The following is a 17507-nucleotide window of genomic DNA, read 5'->3' as shown; positions in this document are numbered from 1 at the left end:
ACAAGACATTCTCTGATTGAATGAGGTGCAGATCTTTACATCACAGCCCTGCTTCTCTACCTCTTCCAATCAGAGAACTTACCTAAACCTAAACTTTAGGTATATCCATTAGTCATATAACATCTCATGTAGACATATTAACATCAGAAGCACACATGTTATTATTCTAAAGAATTTATTAATTGGCAAAAGCAGACTATTTAATTTAAAAATACAAGATGGTGTGCTTCTCCCAATTGGATGAGGCACGCTGAGATAATGAGATGAATGGCTTGCTTTGAGAAGAAGGATGGAGTCATGCTAATGATATATGTCAGCAGATTGGTTTTTAGGCTGTAGAGAGGTAAGGCAGAGTATCACATCTGTACCATGTGGACATGGAACCGACTCCAAAGTTGCTATTTACACACTGCATCTGTAAAAGAGAAACACAATGCATTTATTTCACAGAGTATGTAGAGTGCTATATATATATATATATATATATATATATACACTGTATATATATATATTATAGATAATTATATTATGTTGAGAACATTAACATACATTTTGTTTATTTTAGTCAAGCAAATATGCATATGGATAATTTTTCATGTTGCTTTTGCTTTACTTACTCCCACGTCACGTGATGAGTGATGAAACGTGTCGAAAAGAGCCTAGCGACACCAGCCCACACAAACAGAAAGACTGTACTTTGTTTCTTTGTTTGTTGGTTGCCATTACAACATCCAAGTGATACTTAAGGGGGCTGCACACCCTGAATGTGCACCAGAACCAGTTTACTGAAAAATGTGAGTTGTCCCTTTTTTTATGCTTTTTATTAAAGTATTTTTTTAACGATTTAGCACCATTTGGGATTGCCATAGGACAAAGTGGATATACTACATAGGGATCCATCTACCTACCAGAGGTTTTTGGAAGGATGGCATGGAAGGTCAAAAATGGAGGTGAGCGCATAATTTGGAAGGTGGCGGGCACTGAGGGTGTTTTGTGAACCTTACATGGAATTCATGGAATAGTTTCTTCAAATTATGGACTCTGATGTATGCAACACCATTGGATATGTACATTACTCAAGGCCGGTGCTTCCACTAGGCAAACTAGGCAGCCGCCTAGGGCGCATTGGCACCTAGGGGAGCAGCCACGAGTCAGCACTCACTCTCCGTCATGAATGATCCTTGTGAGCTGAGGAAAGGGGCGGCAGTGGGGGAGGAAGAAGGGACAGAGGAAGATGCCAGGTGTCTGGGGCAGTGACAGAACTACCAGGCCCTGGCTTTCCACCATTGTTGGGGGAGCTCCAAGGTGCAGGAAAGGAGCCCACCGGAGTGCTAGCTGCATAATGATCCTCTTTGTCTGGAGCTGAGCGGTCTAATCCCTTGGCGGGAAGTGACTCTCTAATCTAAGCTGGTGGGCAGCCGTTCATTTCCCTGGGTCGGTATTAAGCATTGAGTGGAGGAGAGCTGAACCTGAGCCGGAGCTCTGCACTGGAGGGCGGCACCTTTACTGGAGCAGAAGCGACGAGGCAACGGAATGGTCTGAGGATGTTGGTGATGAAGGAAGTGCGGAACTCTCTGACTGCTGCTTCTCCCTCCACCAGGAGCCGGTTGGAGCTGTGGTGAGCACTGTGGTCCAGGAGAGGAGCGTCCTCGGAGAAGGAATAAGCAGGATCATGGTGAAGGAGGGCAGAGTGCAGGCCACTCTCTTCATACTGCCCAGTAAGTGTCCCCTATTAATATATTAATAGTAAAAAGGTCAGGTCTGAGCATGTAGGCTCTTTACAAAATAATCTAAAGTGGGTTAATGGGGACAAAGAGAAGGCAAATGTATTAAATACTTTCTTCAGCTCTGTATATACAAAGGAGCATGGGGGAGCTCAAGTCCATAATAGGGATGGTATTGACACAGCCCCAAATGATCTACAGTGGCTAAAAAGTGATATGGTCCCAAAATATTTAGACAGAATAAAGTTGGGTAAAGCACCTGGATCAGATGGCATCCACCCACAGGTCTTAAAATAAATGAGCTCTGTCATTTCAAAGACATTGTTTCTCATTTTTAGGGACTCGTTAAAGACTGGAATTGTACCACTGGATTAGGGTAGGGCACATCCACAGGCCTCCATCTATCTAGGTGGCAGCTCACCTCCTCATGGAATGTTAACAGATTGGTTTGGCAGGAAGGACCCTTTATAAACTCATACTGATTACTACTAACGATACTGTTTTCTTCTGAAAATTCATGAATATTGTCCCTTTTCATCCCCTCCAATAATTTACCTACTATTGATGTTAGGCTGACTGGCCTGTAGTTTCCAGGAATAGGTCTCTGCCCTTTTTTGAATATCGGTACCACATTGGCTTTTCTCCAATCAAGTGGTATGCTGTCCACAAAGATTAGGAACAGCGGTCTGGCTATAACCTGACTAAGTTCTTTGAGGATTCTCGGGTGTAAGCCATCTGGTCCTGGTGATTTACTTGTGTTAAGCTTATCTAGTCTTTTCTTGACTTCGGCCTCTGTTAGCCACGAGAGAACATGCTGTGTTGTGCTACTAACAATACTTGTGTGGTCAGTATACCCCTCTTTTCCTGTGTAAAAACTAAGGAGAAGAATGCATTTAGTACAGTTGCTTTCTCTGTGTCATCAGGATAATTTAAGTCCCCAATAATGATGATAGGAGGTCCAACTCCTCCTCCTTCTTGAGGTTTGGGGGCCTGTAACATACCCCCGCTATTAATTTCCCCCATACTTCTTCTCTTTGAAGTTCTATCCACATGGATTCCACCTCACCCTTTGCTCCATTCACAATGTCACTCCTCTCTAACGCCTTTAAATCATTTGTGATATATAGACACACCCCCTCCCCCTCTTCTACCCTCCCTGTGCTTCTGATGCAAGGGCTACCCCTGGATATTTGCCAGCCAGTCATGTGAGCTGTCAAACCAAGTTTCTGTTATTCCCACAAAGTCTAAGTTCTCCTCATGTATTAGCAGCTCTTGTTCATCCATTTTGTTAGCTAGGCATTTGTTTATATGCCTCTCAGTGTTGTATGAGTGCATATTATTTTCCCCTTAGGTTTTTTTTCAGTTTTTATTTTTGATTTCTCCACTCATTTACCCCGGGATTAGATATTACTGCTATATTATCTCTACTGACTCCACTATTACCCTATGTCTGTTGCCCACTGCCAGCTATCACTTCCTCTGGACCCTTCCCCTCCATGATCTAGTTTAAAAGCCCCTTCAACTTTGTGGAGCTGCATCCTCCCCATTTGGGTGCAGCCCATCCTGACTAAAGAGCTGGTAACCAACTGAGAAGTCAGCCCAGTTCTCTAGGAACCTGAATCCTATGTAGTGGAATAAGATCCTTACAGGGTGTCTCTTACAAGCCGACCTCAATGCACTGTTCTTTGGGCAACTATGTGGCAAATGAGGTTTAATCTTGATAAATGTTAAAGTATGCACTTGGGGGCTAAGAATATGCATGCATCATGCATACTAGGCGGAGTACAACTTGGGGAATCCATAGTGGTGAACGATCTGGGGGTTTTGGTAGATCATAAGCTTAATACTAGCATGCAATGCCAAGCTGAAGTTTCCAAAGCGAGCAAAGTTTTTTCTTGTATTAGGAGAGGTATAGACTCCAGAAAGAAATATATCATGTTTCTCCTGTACAAATCATTTGTAAGACCTCATCTGGAATATGCAGTTCAGTTTTGGGCACCAGTTCTCAAAAAGGATATCGGGGAACTGGAGAAAGTGTAGAGAAGGGCCATCAAACTGATGGAGGAGCTCAGCTATGAGGAAAGATTAGAGGAACTGAATTTATTCTCTCTTGAAAAGAGGAGATTAAGGGGGGGATATGATCAACATGTACAAATACATAAGAGGTCCATATAGTGAACTTGGTGTTGAGTTATTCACTTTAAGGTCATCATAGAGGACAAGGGGGCACTCTTTAGGTCCAGAAGAAAAGAGATTTCATCTCCAAAATCTGAAAGGTTTCTTCACAGTAAGAGCTGTGAAAATGTGGCATAGACTCCCTCCAGAGGTGGTTCTGGCCAGCTCAGTAGATTGCTTTAAAAAACGGCCTGGATTCTTTCCAAATGTACATAATATAACTGGGTACTAACATTTATAGGTAAGGTTGTTCCAGTGAAAATCTGATTGCCTCTCGGGGATCAGGAAGGATTTTTTTCCCTTGCTGTAGCAAATTAGATCATGCTTTGCTGGGGTTTTTCGCCTTCCTCTGGATAAACTGTGGGTATAGGATTATGTGTATGGGATTGTATGATTTTTTTTTTTTTTTAATTGGTTGAACTAGAGTTTTTTTTTCAACCTAATTAACCGAGTAACTATATCTCCGTTCCTGGTATAACATACCCCAGCAATAACCTGCATTGTAGGTTATTGGTACAATGTATGTTAATGTTAACATACCCCAGCAATAACCTTTGCTATTGTATTGTATGTATTGTATGTGATGATGTCAATGAGGCAACATAACTGGAAAAGAGGAATGGCTTCAGGGAACTGGTTAGTATTGATGTAACTGATGGGGAGAAAAACAGTGGAATATGTAAATATTTCTTTCTATTAGAACCCCCCTAGACTAACCACTTGCTTACTGGGCACTTCCGACCAGGGACCAGGGACAATTTTCAGCTTTCAGCACTCTCACTTTTAGAATGACAGTTGCACAGTCATGCATAACTGTACCCATATGACATTTAATTTTTTTTTTTTTTTTTAACACAAATAGAGATTTCTTTTGGTGTTATTTAATCACCAATGTTTTTTTTTTATTTTTTGATAAATAAGCAAAAAAAAAAAAAAAGACCAAACATTTTGAAAAAAACAAAACAAAAAACTTTTTCATATTTTGTTATAGAATTTTGCAAACAGGTGATTTTTCTCCATCACTGATGGGCACTGATAGGCTGCACTGATGGGCATCGATAAGGTGGCAGTGATGGGAACTGATAGGGGGCACTGATGAGTTGGCACTGGTGGGCACTGATTAGGCCGCACTGATGGGTGGCACTGATGGGCACTGATAGGCAGCACGAAGATGTGGTACTGATAGGTGGCACTGATAGGCAGGACTGATGTGCACTGAGAGGTGGCACTAATGATACGTGTCATTGATAAGCAATACTGGAAGGCACTGATTAGCAGCACTGGTGGGTACTAAGGGGACCAATGTCCCTCAAACAGAAGCTGGTTAACAGCGTGAGGGAAAAAAAAAAGCCGGTAACCAGCTTCTGTTTACTTCGGTAATCAGCTGTCATTGGCTGACAGCTGATCACATGGTAAAGGGCTCACTGTTATTGGCCCTTTACCCCAATCTGGGATCAGCCAAGTCCCAAGGACTCGACGATCACAGAGTGCACCGCCCGCGTACCCCAGGGGGCGTGTGGGCAGCGTGAGAATGGGAGGAGGTCCATGTATGCCCTCCCGGCATTTTAGGCCCCCACTGTAGCCGTCTTTCAGCTATAGCGTGGGCGCCAAGTGGCTAAACAAGTATTATATTATATATATATTAATGCAGAGAATCAATAAATGTTGAACTGATGATTCTTCTGACTAGATTATCCTTACTGAAAAGCTTACAAAGTATTGTGAGATTTGTAATTTTGTATTGCTAAAGAGCCAAAGGAGCAAAGCTTGTCTACGAAATGCTGGATAACTACAGAAATAATAAGAGACGGTTTTAATTCAGATTTTTCCTGTAAAGCATGAATTTTCTAAAATAATTATAGTAATTTTCTGTATTGTATTTTACCGATAATGACTATACCAGATCCTGTCCTATAATGACAGAGTCATAGTCTCTTTGTTTCCGTGACTGTGCTAAAGGTTACAAGCTTGTGCAATGCCCTTATTTAAAATTGTTGCACTGTCTGCTAAATCTATGAACACACAGACAATTCTGCAGTATGCTCCATTCTTGTTCTATTTACATAGTACAAAGGTCTGCTAACTTTATCTGCATTTGTGTTTGAATTACAAATCTAAACTTGATAATCACATATCACCAGTTTGGTACCTACTTTTTCACCCATTTACAACCACCCCCTACAATTCAGTCTCTTCATGGTTGCCATTAGCCATAAACACCCACTTAACAATGCAAAAAGTGCTGGGTTTAAGCTCAGTAACCCATAACAACCAGAATCAGACCAGTACACAAAGGACATGCACTTGCAGTTTTTTTTTTTTTTACTTTATATTTCTCCACATGTGTGTCACTTGCACTTGTATGTGTGTTTTTCTTCACTCATTGTAGGATGTGGGTCTTTGGGCCTTTTGGAGGATGTGTTGCTCTTGTTGGTTCTTTCCTCCCATGCCTTGGGGGGGGGGGTCTCTCATTGAGAAAGCCCCTTACCCAGTACTTGTTGATTGAACCTGAGTGTGCCTTGACTCCTTCTGCCCCGGGTGCGGTGGGGGGATGGGCAAAGAAGGGTCCTTCCACTGCACCACAGGCAATAAAAAAAAAAAAAAAACCATATATATATATATATATATATATATATATATATATATATATATATATATATATATATATATATATATACTTTAAGAACTGAAACAACTCTTTTAAAATACAGGTTAATAATTGTCAAAATATCCATAATCCCTTCCTGCCCACCCCAACACCCCTTTAAATAGTTCTAAAGACCTTGGGGTAATCACATGATCGATAGCTGGTCCCAACTGCTACTGATCCGTAGTCCAGACTGGGTACTGCCTTTGACAGCTTGGTCTTTCAGCTGGGAGTGCACAGTGAGCATGCTGTCAGCACATAAACGCATATATTCTGTATGTAAGCGTTAAAGTGGAATTCTAGTTAAGAATAAAAAATCACTCTTGCTTATTATGTGTAACAACTTAAACTTTGACTGGCTGCCGATGTGTAGCCGGAGAACAGGTTTATTAGAAAATGTGTGCCCACTTGGACAAAGAAGAAATGGAACAAGGAGGATGACAAAGTCTGACACAGTATAACCTGGAATTTCATTGTAAAGCTAGTGAAATAGGAGACCACAGATCATTTATCTACAGGACACCTCTTGCAGCCCACCATGTTGTTCCTGCATGTCCATTAAGAAAAAAAGAAACCAAGGAAAGATTCATATAGGATGTACCAGGTGGAGTAACAGGGAACACCAGCGAAAAGGGCTGAGTACTGGGGGAGAAGCAGATAGCCTAAGGTGAAAGGCTCTGTGCTGTATAGAGCTGTAGGAGGTATAGGAAAAAGCTGCAGAAGAATCTGGGCATGGGGGGAATACTCTCCTTCCAGTACTTTGGCTGAGATGATTGAGAACCCAAGCAGTGTACTAGAGGGCCACTTTGACCAGAGAAAAATCTGCTGTGTGCGGGGCCTGCGTTAAGTGTGCCAAGAGCCCACGACCAAAAGCAGTCGAGAGACTGACTGCAAAGATTTGCAGTGGCAGCAAAATATAGAGCAGAACTACAAGACGAGGATCACCAGGGAAGTGAAAATTGTAAAGAAACTCTGCTGACTTCCATCATCCAATCATGTGCAAGCAAAAATGCTGTTTTTTTTTTTTTTTATTTTCCTCACATATGATTGGATAATCTTTGAAAAATAAAGCTTTAACTAATTTACTAAGCTCTGGAGCAACTGCACTTTGCAGAGCGCACAGTCTATTTGCCTTTAGTAAATCAACTCCTGAGACTCATAGTTAGACCATTCTGCTGTGTAGTCATTTGAATACCACACAGTTGCCTTCTGATTGCATATGCCATTAATAATTACTGGTGATTGTCAAGTCAAGGTAAAGGGTAGGTCATCATTGGGCAGGGCAGGAGGACCCAAACAAATCTAGCGATTCATGATGGAGTAGTGCTACATGTGATGGCTCATCTGACTGCATCAGGAAGTGCAAGCCAAGTCATTAAGATGGACCCAGCCAATGCTGCCAGGTTGTGCGAAGAATAGGAACTGTTAGTTGGAGTAAAACAAGTAAATGCAACAGACCTCAATTTGGAAACGGCCACACTGAAGACACAGGTGTCTCAAATAATGTAGATTGTAACCCTACCAACAACAAGAATCAGTGCAAAACATAGAGAGACGTCTCAAGCTACTTAGCTGACAAAATCAGGTGGTTCAAATTTCTGTTGTAGGGTTGTAAGCCACTACGAGCAAGTTTGCCCAATTCTATAGAAGATGAAAAGCTTTTCAGAAGTCACCTCCCACAGCCGATAAATAAAAAAACAAACCTTCTCGAGCGCTGTGGATGACATCACTCACATACTCCCTTGTGAACGTCACCGCCTGGGGCATGATGGGTCTGTGACGTCCCAAGGGGGCAGGGTCCATAATCCGATGACCATGCCCCATAGTTATATATGAAATATGTGACATCGATGTGCACAGCAATGAAGAAGGCTCTTTTTTTTATTTTCAGCGGGTCAGCGGCAACAGCGGCAACAGCGGCCGAAGTAGAAGACGACCTGAGAAAGAAAAAGACTGGAGAAAGAAGTAGAAGACCAGAGAAAGAAAAAGAAGACCAGAGAAAGAAGCAGGGGAAGAAAAGGAAGATGGAGGAAGAAGACCGTTTTAATAAAGGACTTGTCAAAAACTGTCTATTGTCTTTTGTCACACTACTTTTTTGGTGAATGGGTACGGGTACAATGTACCCGATACTCATTCACATGGGTACGGGTACAATGTACCCGATACTCATTCACATGGGTACGGGTACAATGTACCCGATACTCATTCACATGGGGGGGTGGAATCTGAGGGCCCCCTTGGTAAAGAGGGCTTCCAGATTCCAATAAGCCCCGTTGCCCGCAGAGCCTGACAACCACCTGCCAGGGCTGTCGGGAAGAGGCCCTTGTCCCTATCAACATGGGGAAAAGGTGCTTTGGGGTAGGGGGGGCAGAGCCCCCATGTTGAGGGCATGTGGCCTGGTATGGTTCAGGAGAGGAAAGGGGTGCTCTCTCATCCCCTCCTTTTCCTGACCTGCCGGGCTGCATGCTAGATAAGGGTCTGGTATGGATTTTGGGAGGGACCCCACTCCATTTTTTTTTTTACATTTTGGCGTGGCGGTGTCCCCTCCAAATTCATACCAGACCCGGGGAAGTACACAACGTCATTTTTTTTTTTTTGCTGGTTGCCGGCAATTGTTTTTTTTTTTCATTCAGCTGTCACATGGTACAAAGCCTCAACTAAAATCCAGAATAGCAGGAGATCTGCAGACAACAGAGCAACATGGTACAGAGGTATGATCTATGCTGGGACTGATCATTCCATTCAGTTCTAGTGAAAAGAAATTTGGAGTTTAGCTTTAATCTTTCACCACTATAAGGTGGCGTTGCATCCTCTTCCGTCCTTTTTGCCGAAGGTTGTTTCTGTTTTTTGTTTAACCTCTTTACGACTGCCCCCTGCAGATGTACTGCGGCAGGCAGCCGCTCCTGCGCAAACCGACGTAACTGTGCGTCGGTCGCGAGCAGGAGGCTAGGGGGCGAGCATGGGCTGCCGGTGGCGCGCTCCCGCCCGCGCTCTTCGGCGGGGAAGCTGATGCAGTGGGCAGGCGGCTCCAATTGCCGCCTGACACCCGCAATTGTTCCCCGCTGAGAGAGAGGGACGGCTGACTGTTCTTCTCCCTGGAATGATCATATGGCCCCTGTGATCCTTCTATATAGGAACACAGGTCTCTGTGGCCATTTCACAAGCCATGCCCCCCCACAGTTAGAATCACTCCCCTAGGCTCACATTTAACCCCTTGATCACCCACAATGTTAACCCCTTCCCTGCCAGTGTCATTATTACAGTATCAGTGCATATTTTTAGCACTGATTATTGTAGTAATGTCACTGGTCCCCCCAAAAGTGTCAAAATGTCAGTCAGGGGTCCAATCTGTCCGTCGCAATGTTGCAGTCCTGCAAAAAAACGCAGATCGCCGCCATTACTAGTAAAAAAAAAAAAATAACAATAAAAAGGACATAAATCTTTCCCGTAGTTAGTAGACACAATTACTTTTGCACAAACCAATCAAAATACGCTTATTGCGATTTTTTTTAACAAAATTATATGTAGCAGAAAACAAATTGGCCTAAATGTTAAAAAATTTAGATTTTTAAATTTTTTTTTTTTTGGATATGCTATATAGCAGAATGTGAAAAATATAAGCTCTATTTGTGGGAAAAGAAGGACGTAAATTTTGTTTGGGTACAGCGTCGCATGACTGCGCAATTGTCAGTTAAAGTCACGTAGTGCCAAGTTGAAAAAAGTGGCCTGGTCATTAAGGGGGCCAAATCCTTCCGGTCTTAAAGTGGTTAAATCAGGACATTGTTCTGCCCTCTTTTCTCTCTCATCCTCGTTCCACGAAAGAGAAATGACTGCATTCCTTGGATGTGGTATGGGCAGTCAGAATCTATCTGAAAAGATCTCCAGGGGTCAGAGGTTCAGATTCTTTTTTTGTTTTGCCAGAAGGGCCCAGGAAGGGTCAAGCAGCTTCCAATGCATCTATGTCCCATTGCATTCACCAATTGCTCATTCAGGCCTATGGCTTGAAGGGAAAATATCCTCCCTTCAGGGTAAGAGCTCATTCCACCAGGGATATAGGGACCTCCTGGGAATTTTGCCATGAGGCATCTGTGGCTCAGCTTTGTAAGGCCGCCACCTGGTTGTCAGTACCTACGTTCACAAAATTTTTTTAATGTAGATGTTAGAGCAGCAGAAGATTCGGCATTTGGCTATAGTGTGTTACAGGCTGCTGTATAAGCTAATGGTGGTTTTTCATTGTGATGTGTCTCCCACCCCTCAAATGGATTGCTCGAATTGATTGCTCCAGTACATCCTAGATAGTAATGCTTTTAGCCTGCTCTGTGTCCCCTGATGTATGATGCAGAAAATTGGATTTTTTTCTACATACTTACCTGTAAAATCCATGTATTGGAGTACATCAGGGGATGTTCCGTGAAAAAACCCTACCCGTGAGAATTCCCTACCCTCGTCACTTCCCGTGCACCTACGTCATTAAACAGCTGAGCAGCCTAGCTGTGCGCATGCTCTAAGCTCCGGAGGGTAGGGAATTCTTACGGGGTAGGGTTTTTTCACGGAACACCGCATCAGCTGTTGCCGCGGTTACATGAAAACATCTCGGCTGCAACATGAAATCATCTGCGCTCCTACCCCTGTCACTTCCCTGAACTCGGCTACTAAATGTAAAAGTGGCGGAGGCTCTATGAAAATATAAATCACGGAGCCGAGATCTCCGTGATTTATATTTTCATACACCCGCCGCTTTTACATTTTGTAGCCAAGGTCAGGGAACTGACAGGGTTAGGAGCGGAGATGATTTCATGTTGCAGCAGAGCTGTTTTAATGTTACCGCGGCAACAGCTGATGCGGTCTAACGTTACATAACACTACCCCATCAGAATTTCCTACCTTCCGGAGCTGTAGGCATGCACACTGCTATGCTGCTCAGCTGTTCAATGATCTATGTAAACAGGAAGTGACGAGGGTATGGTATTCTAACGAGGTAGGGTTTTCTAACGTTACAGGGGACACAGAGGTCCCTCCCCTCTTTTTGGGAGTTCATTGCTTGCTACAAACTAAGGTACTGCCTGTATGGGAGGGGTTATATAGGGAGACTTCCTGTTTTTTGGTATGCCAGTGTCCATTCACCTATAGGTGGCGTTAGGCGTATAATCCAGATAGTAATGTCTATAGCCTGCTCCGTGTCCTGTGATGTACTCCAAGAAATGGATTTTAAGTATGTAGAAAAAAATCTAATTTTTATTAGGGCAGCACAATCACATATTATTTATTTATTCAAGAAGATTTCTATTTTACATAAAAACAGTCAAATAAACCTACAAGGCATAACTAAAAGTCTTCAAGTTAGGGTCTATAATGTAGGTATTGAATAGACAATGGAGTATTGTTCTTGAAAAAGTGTGGATGGCCATGTTGTTTTTTTTTCTCTTCATGTTTATCCTGTGGATAAGAAAAGCATTCATACCTTCAGTAAGTTGTGAATTTTTAATATAAGTACCCTAACCTTTACAAAGGTCTTTAGTGTTAAAAACCTGATTGTCCAGAAGTAGGTTTTTAATGAGAAAAATATTTAAATCAGTTAAGGAGAGATAAATTGCTATCCACTATCCATGTATTCTTTTTACATTCCGGGGATCCAAGCTACCATATGTAAGTTTAGGGTCTTTAGCAGTCACTCTAACTGTATAGATGGCATAATGCTGGTGAAGACAGAGGCGGATCAATTTTAGGTAGACTCAATCTTTTCAAAAAAGAAGCGAGATTCTCTATGCTTTTTCTTTACTTATAAAGAAAACGTAACTGAAATTGAAATCCACATTTATATGAATTTTTGTTGTGCCTTAACCACTTGCCGACTGCCGCACGACTATTTACGTCGGCAGTCAGCCCCTGTAAGGGTTTTGGGAGCGAGCGCGCGCCGCCGGTTGCGCGCTCCCGCTCGGTCACGGACCCCCCCGCGCGCGTGCCCGGCGGACCCGATGTCCATCGGGCACTCACGATCGTCCGTTAGAGCGGGAGAAAGGCAGGCGGCTAGTGTAAACAAAGCCGCCTGTCATTCTCCCTTGTGTAAGAATGGTGATCAAACGGTTCTACTATGTAGGACCGTTGATCACTATTCTTACACATCAAGCCACAGCCAATCACAGTTAGAAACACGCCCCTAGGACACACTTAAGCCCTCCCTCTCCAATACAGTTAACTCCTTCACTGCCAGTATCATTTTTACAGTAACAGTGCATATATATAGCACTGATTACTGTAGTAATGTCACTGGTAACTCCAAAAGTGTCAAAAATGTCAGTCAAGGGTCCGATCGGTCCGCCCCAATGTCGCAGTCCCGCAAAAAAAATTGCAGATCGCCGCCATTACGCGTTAAAAAAAAACAACAAAAATGACAAAAATCTTTCCCTTTGTTAGTAAACGCAATAACTTTTGCGCAAACCAATCACAATACGCTTTTTGCGATTTTTTTTACCAAACATATGGTAAAAAAAAAATTGGCCTAAAATGCTAAAAAATTTTGATTTTTACATTTTTTTTTTGGGGAATTTCATATAAAAAAATGTGAAAAATATTGATTGACGCTCTTTTTTTGTTTATAGCGCATGATCAAAAAATCGCACAGGTGATCATATACCACCAAAAGAAAGCTCTGTTTGTGGGAAAAAAAGGACGCCAAATTCCTTTAGGTACAGCGTCGCACTACCGCGCAATTGTCCGTTAAAGTCACGCAGTGCCGAATCGCAAAATAGGCCCTGGTCAGGAAGGGGGCAAAATCTTCCGGGGCTTAAGTGGTTAAAGAATTCTAGGAGTAGCCTTTAAAGCTCTTCAGAAGCCAGCTTTCTACTTGGATAGATCTTATAGCAAATGAATCTGAGCACCATCAAATTCAATGTAAGCATTTTTTCAGGCATCTTTAATTATTTCCTTTTATTGTGAAATAAATGGATATTACATATCTAGGTTAGAGTGTGTGCTGTGAATAATAACTTCTGCATCCTGGAGGCAATTAGGAAGCCATTAAATGTGCCCAGTAGTGTAAGGATAAGATCCATCAGCCCTGTTGCCTCCAGTAATCCTTGTACCCTCATATCATTGTGTATTTTCCTATTCAAGATCATCTATTGCTGAAAATGCAAAGCTTAGTTGATGGTCATGCACATTAATGGAGCTATTTTGAGTGTCTCCTTGGTAAATAGAACAGCATACCTGGTTTCTAAGTTATCAGCTTTGAAATGAATGTCCGTTGGAACCTGTTTAAGCATTCCCAGCTTTATCTATTTTCCATTCTCTGCACATGCCTTTCTAGGTCATCCCCAGTGAGGAGTGACCATGTACAGTAAGATCACCTATCAGTCTTCATCTGCAGCATTACAGTGAAAACTCCTCTTTTAATCTCAGATACTAAAGTCAGTGCCAGGCCTGTGGAAGTGTCTGGTGCCAGACGCTGAGGAAGAAGACTTATCCTCCACCATCTTATCTGGCACATAAAATGGCAGTGACTGCTAAAAAAAAAAAAAACATAGATTCCTGGACTAGAACATTTTTGATATTTTGGGTACAAATATTGGGAACTAAGCTTTAAGACAGAAAAGAAAGGTAAGGTAAGAGTACCGGTGGTAATAAAATTATAGATCCCCAATCCCTAGACAGGATTTTGTAGGGACAGGAAATTTTGAATACAGTAGCGGAGTATACTATCGCTTTAAGAACATAAACCATATAACTCAAAATAAAGTAAAAATACTAAGTATATGTGTGTGTGTCCATAACACACCACACACAAACTCTGAAAAAACGTGTGGAGATTAGACTAGATGGGGATAACAATCTCATAGTAGCTATAAGTATATGTATAAAATTAGTTAAATTGTAATAGTATTACAAGAATATAGTCATATTTTAGTCTTTCAAGTGGTGTGTATGTTTCCCAATTTGAGCCATATTTGTTTGTTTTCACATTTTTAAAATGTATTTATATATTTTTTTAATATACCTAAAATGTACATATTTTCTCCAGAGTTTGTGTGTGGTCTGTTATGAACACACACATATACTTAATATTTTTACTTTATTTTGAGTTTTATGTTTAATGTTCTTAATTTTGTTATTTTTTCAAATTACCTTTGGATACTTTTTATTTATTTATTTTTTGTCTGTTTTCTTGAAGAATGGGCTGAGCAATATGGCTTGCTCTTCATGTGAAGTGGCAACAGCTGATTGAAGCTCTTGGATCCCATCAACTCATGTTTTACACCTGTGTAACTATGTGATATTTACTATATATACAGTATGTGTATGGTGGTTGTGTCCTGTATGGTTTTGACAAAGCACGTTTAACGTGTGAAACGTATCAACCTCCCTTCTTTCCTGCTGATATGCCAATTGTGCCATGTTTTTATTGATGTCAAAATAACAAAACATGCTTTTACTAGTGGTACAACAACCGCCCGTGTGAAAGGGGCTTAACCAAGCCTCTTTCTTAAGCCTTTTTCTTTAGATGATTATCACTTTAGGTTTACTCCCCTTGTGACGTCACACAGTCACAAGGGGAGAATCAAGAAGCAGGGAATAAAAGCCCAGTCTCGCGAGTCTGCAAAGCTGTGCCACAGACAGCGGAACTCTCGAACACGGCATTCTGTGAATGGGGAAACGGCACACAGAGCATGCTGTGAATGACTTGACGGAAAGCGCATGTGCCGGTGATGTAATCAAACTTTACTGATTGCAAACAGCTGAAACAAGTAAGGAGAATTTCACAGGCAGTGATCAATAGGTTAAGAGACAGGTTGTGTTTGACCGGCAGATATGGAGACACTGTGCAGTGGCTCCTTGTAAGGAAAATGCCCACTGAGCATTTTGGAGCATCTTGGAGAGCTGGACGCAAAGTTAAACTCTCTCTTTTATTCATGGAAGTGCTATATTTGATTTCAAATGCTGGCTGTGTTTAATTGATTCTGAAAATGCAGTAAAGATGCAGATGCTGAACTATTGTGTAGCACCCTCCTAGGTAGGTGCTAGAAGAGACAAGAGAGTATAGTTTTTGGGTCTTTACCAGGAAGATAGCCAGGTAAACTTATTGTTCTTTCTGCCCAGGATCTATTCCTAAGGTCTGCTCATGGTGCTCAGGTACAGCTCTGCTTGTCTGAATGCTTCACACTGGTCCCATAGGGAGGCATATTGGACCGTGAGAGGAAACCTGACAAGTGAGAGCACAGACTTTGTTACAACCCTGGCTATTGGCAGAGAAAAGTGCCTTGTTGCATGCTGGGTGACTATATAAATGCCAGGGGCACATGTGCTCGTGGTCTTCGGCTGGAGAGCGGGGTCCCAGAGGGAGGGGGTAGCTGCCCCTCCTCTGTAGAAGCTGCCATGTGGACTTGGGTAGTTGACCTGAAAGCTTGAAAGTCTGATAGAAGCTAAACCCCAAGGTGCTGCAAAGATGACTAGAAGGGAGACACCAGGAAGGATCTGATTCTGCCTACAGAGAGCACAGATCTGTGTCATGAGGCCAGTCCTGTGAGGAACATCCCTTCAAGTAGAAGAGTGTCAGGGTGCCAGGAAACCAGACCACATGGGGATGCAGGTAAATTAAAGCAGTTTACTGGGCAAACAACAATAAACACACAGCAAGAGTGAGGTAGGCTCCCGATGCCAGGTCATCGGCTGATGCAGGGTCGTCTGCCGATGCGGAGTCGTCTGCTGATGCGGGGTCAAGAGCCAGGAGAGTCATCAGCCAAGCCAGGTCATACACGGAGGAACATGGAGAACAAAAGACTGCTAGCAGAGAAGCACCTTGGAGCACAAACGCAACAGCAAGGACTGCAACCTATCAGGTGATAGATAAAGTCAGGTGTGCAGCCTCATCACTGTGCAACACCAGCAGGCAAGTGATGATGCAGTCAGAGTTTATAAGATGTAGCAGTCTGCACATGTCCAAGATGGCTGCCAACAGGAGGGCAATGTAAGACCTTGACAGTACCCTCCCTTCAACGGCCCCTCCTCTGCAGAGCAAAAAACAGTTTCTGAGGAAAGCGAGCATGGAAAGCGCAGGGAAGGACGGGAGCATGAACATCAGCAGAGGGAACCCAGGAGCACTTCTCAGGACAATAACCCTTCCAGTGCACCAGGTATTGAACCTGACCTCGGAACAGATGGGAATCCAAGATGCTGCTAACCTCATACTCCTCATGATTGCCCACAGGAATGGGACAAGGGCGAGGAAGTGAAGAAGTATAGCGATTGCAAACCAGTGGCTTCAAAAGTGACATTAGAGATACGCATGCCAGGGGGAAGACCAAAGGCATAGGCCACCGGAAGCACCTTACCAAGGATTCCAAAATGCCCAACAAAACAGGGTGCCAGTTTTGGAGTGGGCAGCCTGAGGTTGAAATTATGGGTCGACGACCACATCCTCTCCCCGACCTGGTATGAAGGAGCAGATAAAAGCCTCCGGTCTGCCTGGAGCTTCTGATGCTGTGCAGAGACCCGTAAAGACTCTTGAATCTGTACCCAAGAGGAACGGAGGGCATGAAGATGATCCTCCACAGCTGGGATGTCCTGTGGTGAGAACGACTCGGGCAACACAGCGGGTTGGAACCCATAATTGGCCATAAATGGAGACATTCTGGAAGACGAGTTGATGGCAGAGTTCCTGGTAAACTCCGCCCAGGGTAGCAGATCAACCCAATTGTCCTCATGGTCAGAGATATACAGTGCCTTGCAAAAGTATTCGGCCCCCTTGAACTTTGCGACCTTTTGCCACATTTCAGGCTTCAAACATAAAGATATAAAACTGTAATTTTTTGTGAAGAATCAACAACAAGTGGGACACAATCATTAAGTGGAACAAAATTTATTGGATATTTCAAACTTTGTTAACAAATAAAAAACTGAAAAATTGGGCGTGCAAAATTATTCAGCCCCTTTACTTTCAGTGCAGCAAACTCTCTCCAGAAGTTCAG

At 42.8% G+C, this 17507-nt stretch overlaps 1 protein-coding gene across 1 annotated transcript in view; it reads right to left on the bottom strand.

Moving 5' to 3' along the window:
• Positions 1-204: 204 nt before the first annotated feature.
• The window catches only part of PPP1R1B (protein phosphatase 1 regulatory inhibitor subunit 1B), a 350422-nt gene continuing 333119 nt past the window's right edge, over positions 205-17507 (bottom strand). The window contains exon 6 of the mRNA XM_082272381.1: positions 205-415. Coding sequence (XP_082128507.1) covers positions 399-415 — 17 coding nt within the window. The 3' untranslated portion in view covers positions 205-398. The remainder of the gene's footprint in view (positions 416-17507) is intronic.

This window comes from Pelophylax lessonae (assembly GCF_965119305.1).
Source record: "Pelophylax lessonae genome assembly, chromosome: 11".
Taxonomy (NCBI): domain Eukaryota; kingdom Metazoa; phylum Chordata; class Amphibia; order Anura; family Ranidae; genus Pelophylax; species Pelophylax lessonae.
This window is presented reverse-complemented; position numbering and strand designations above follow the sequence as displayed.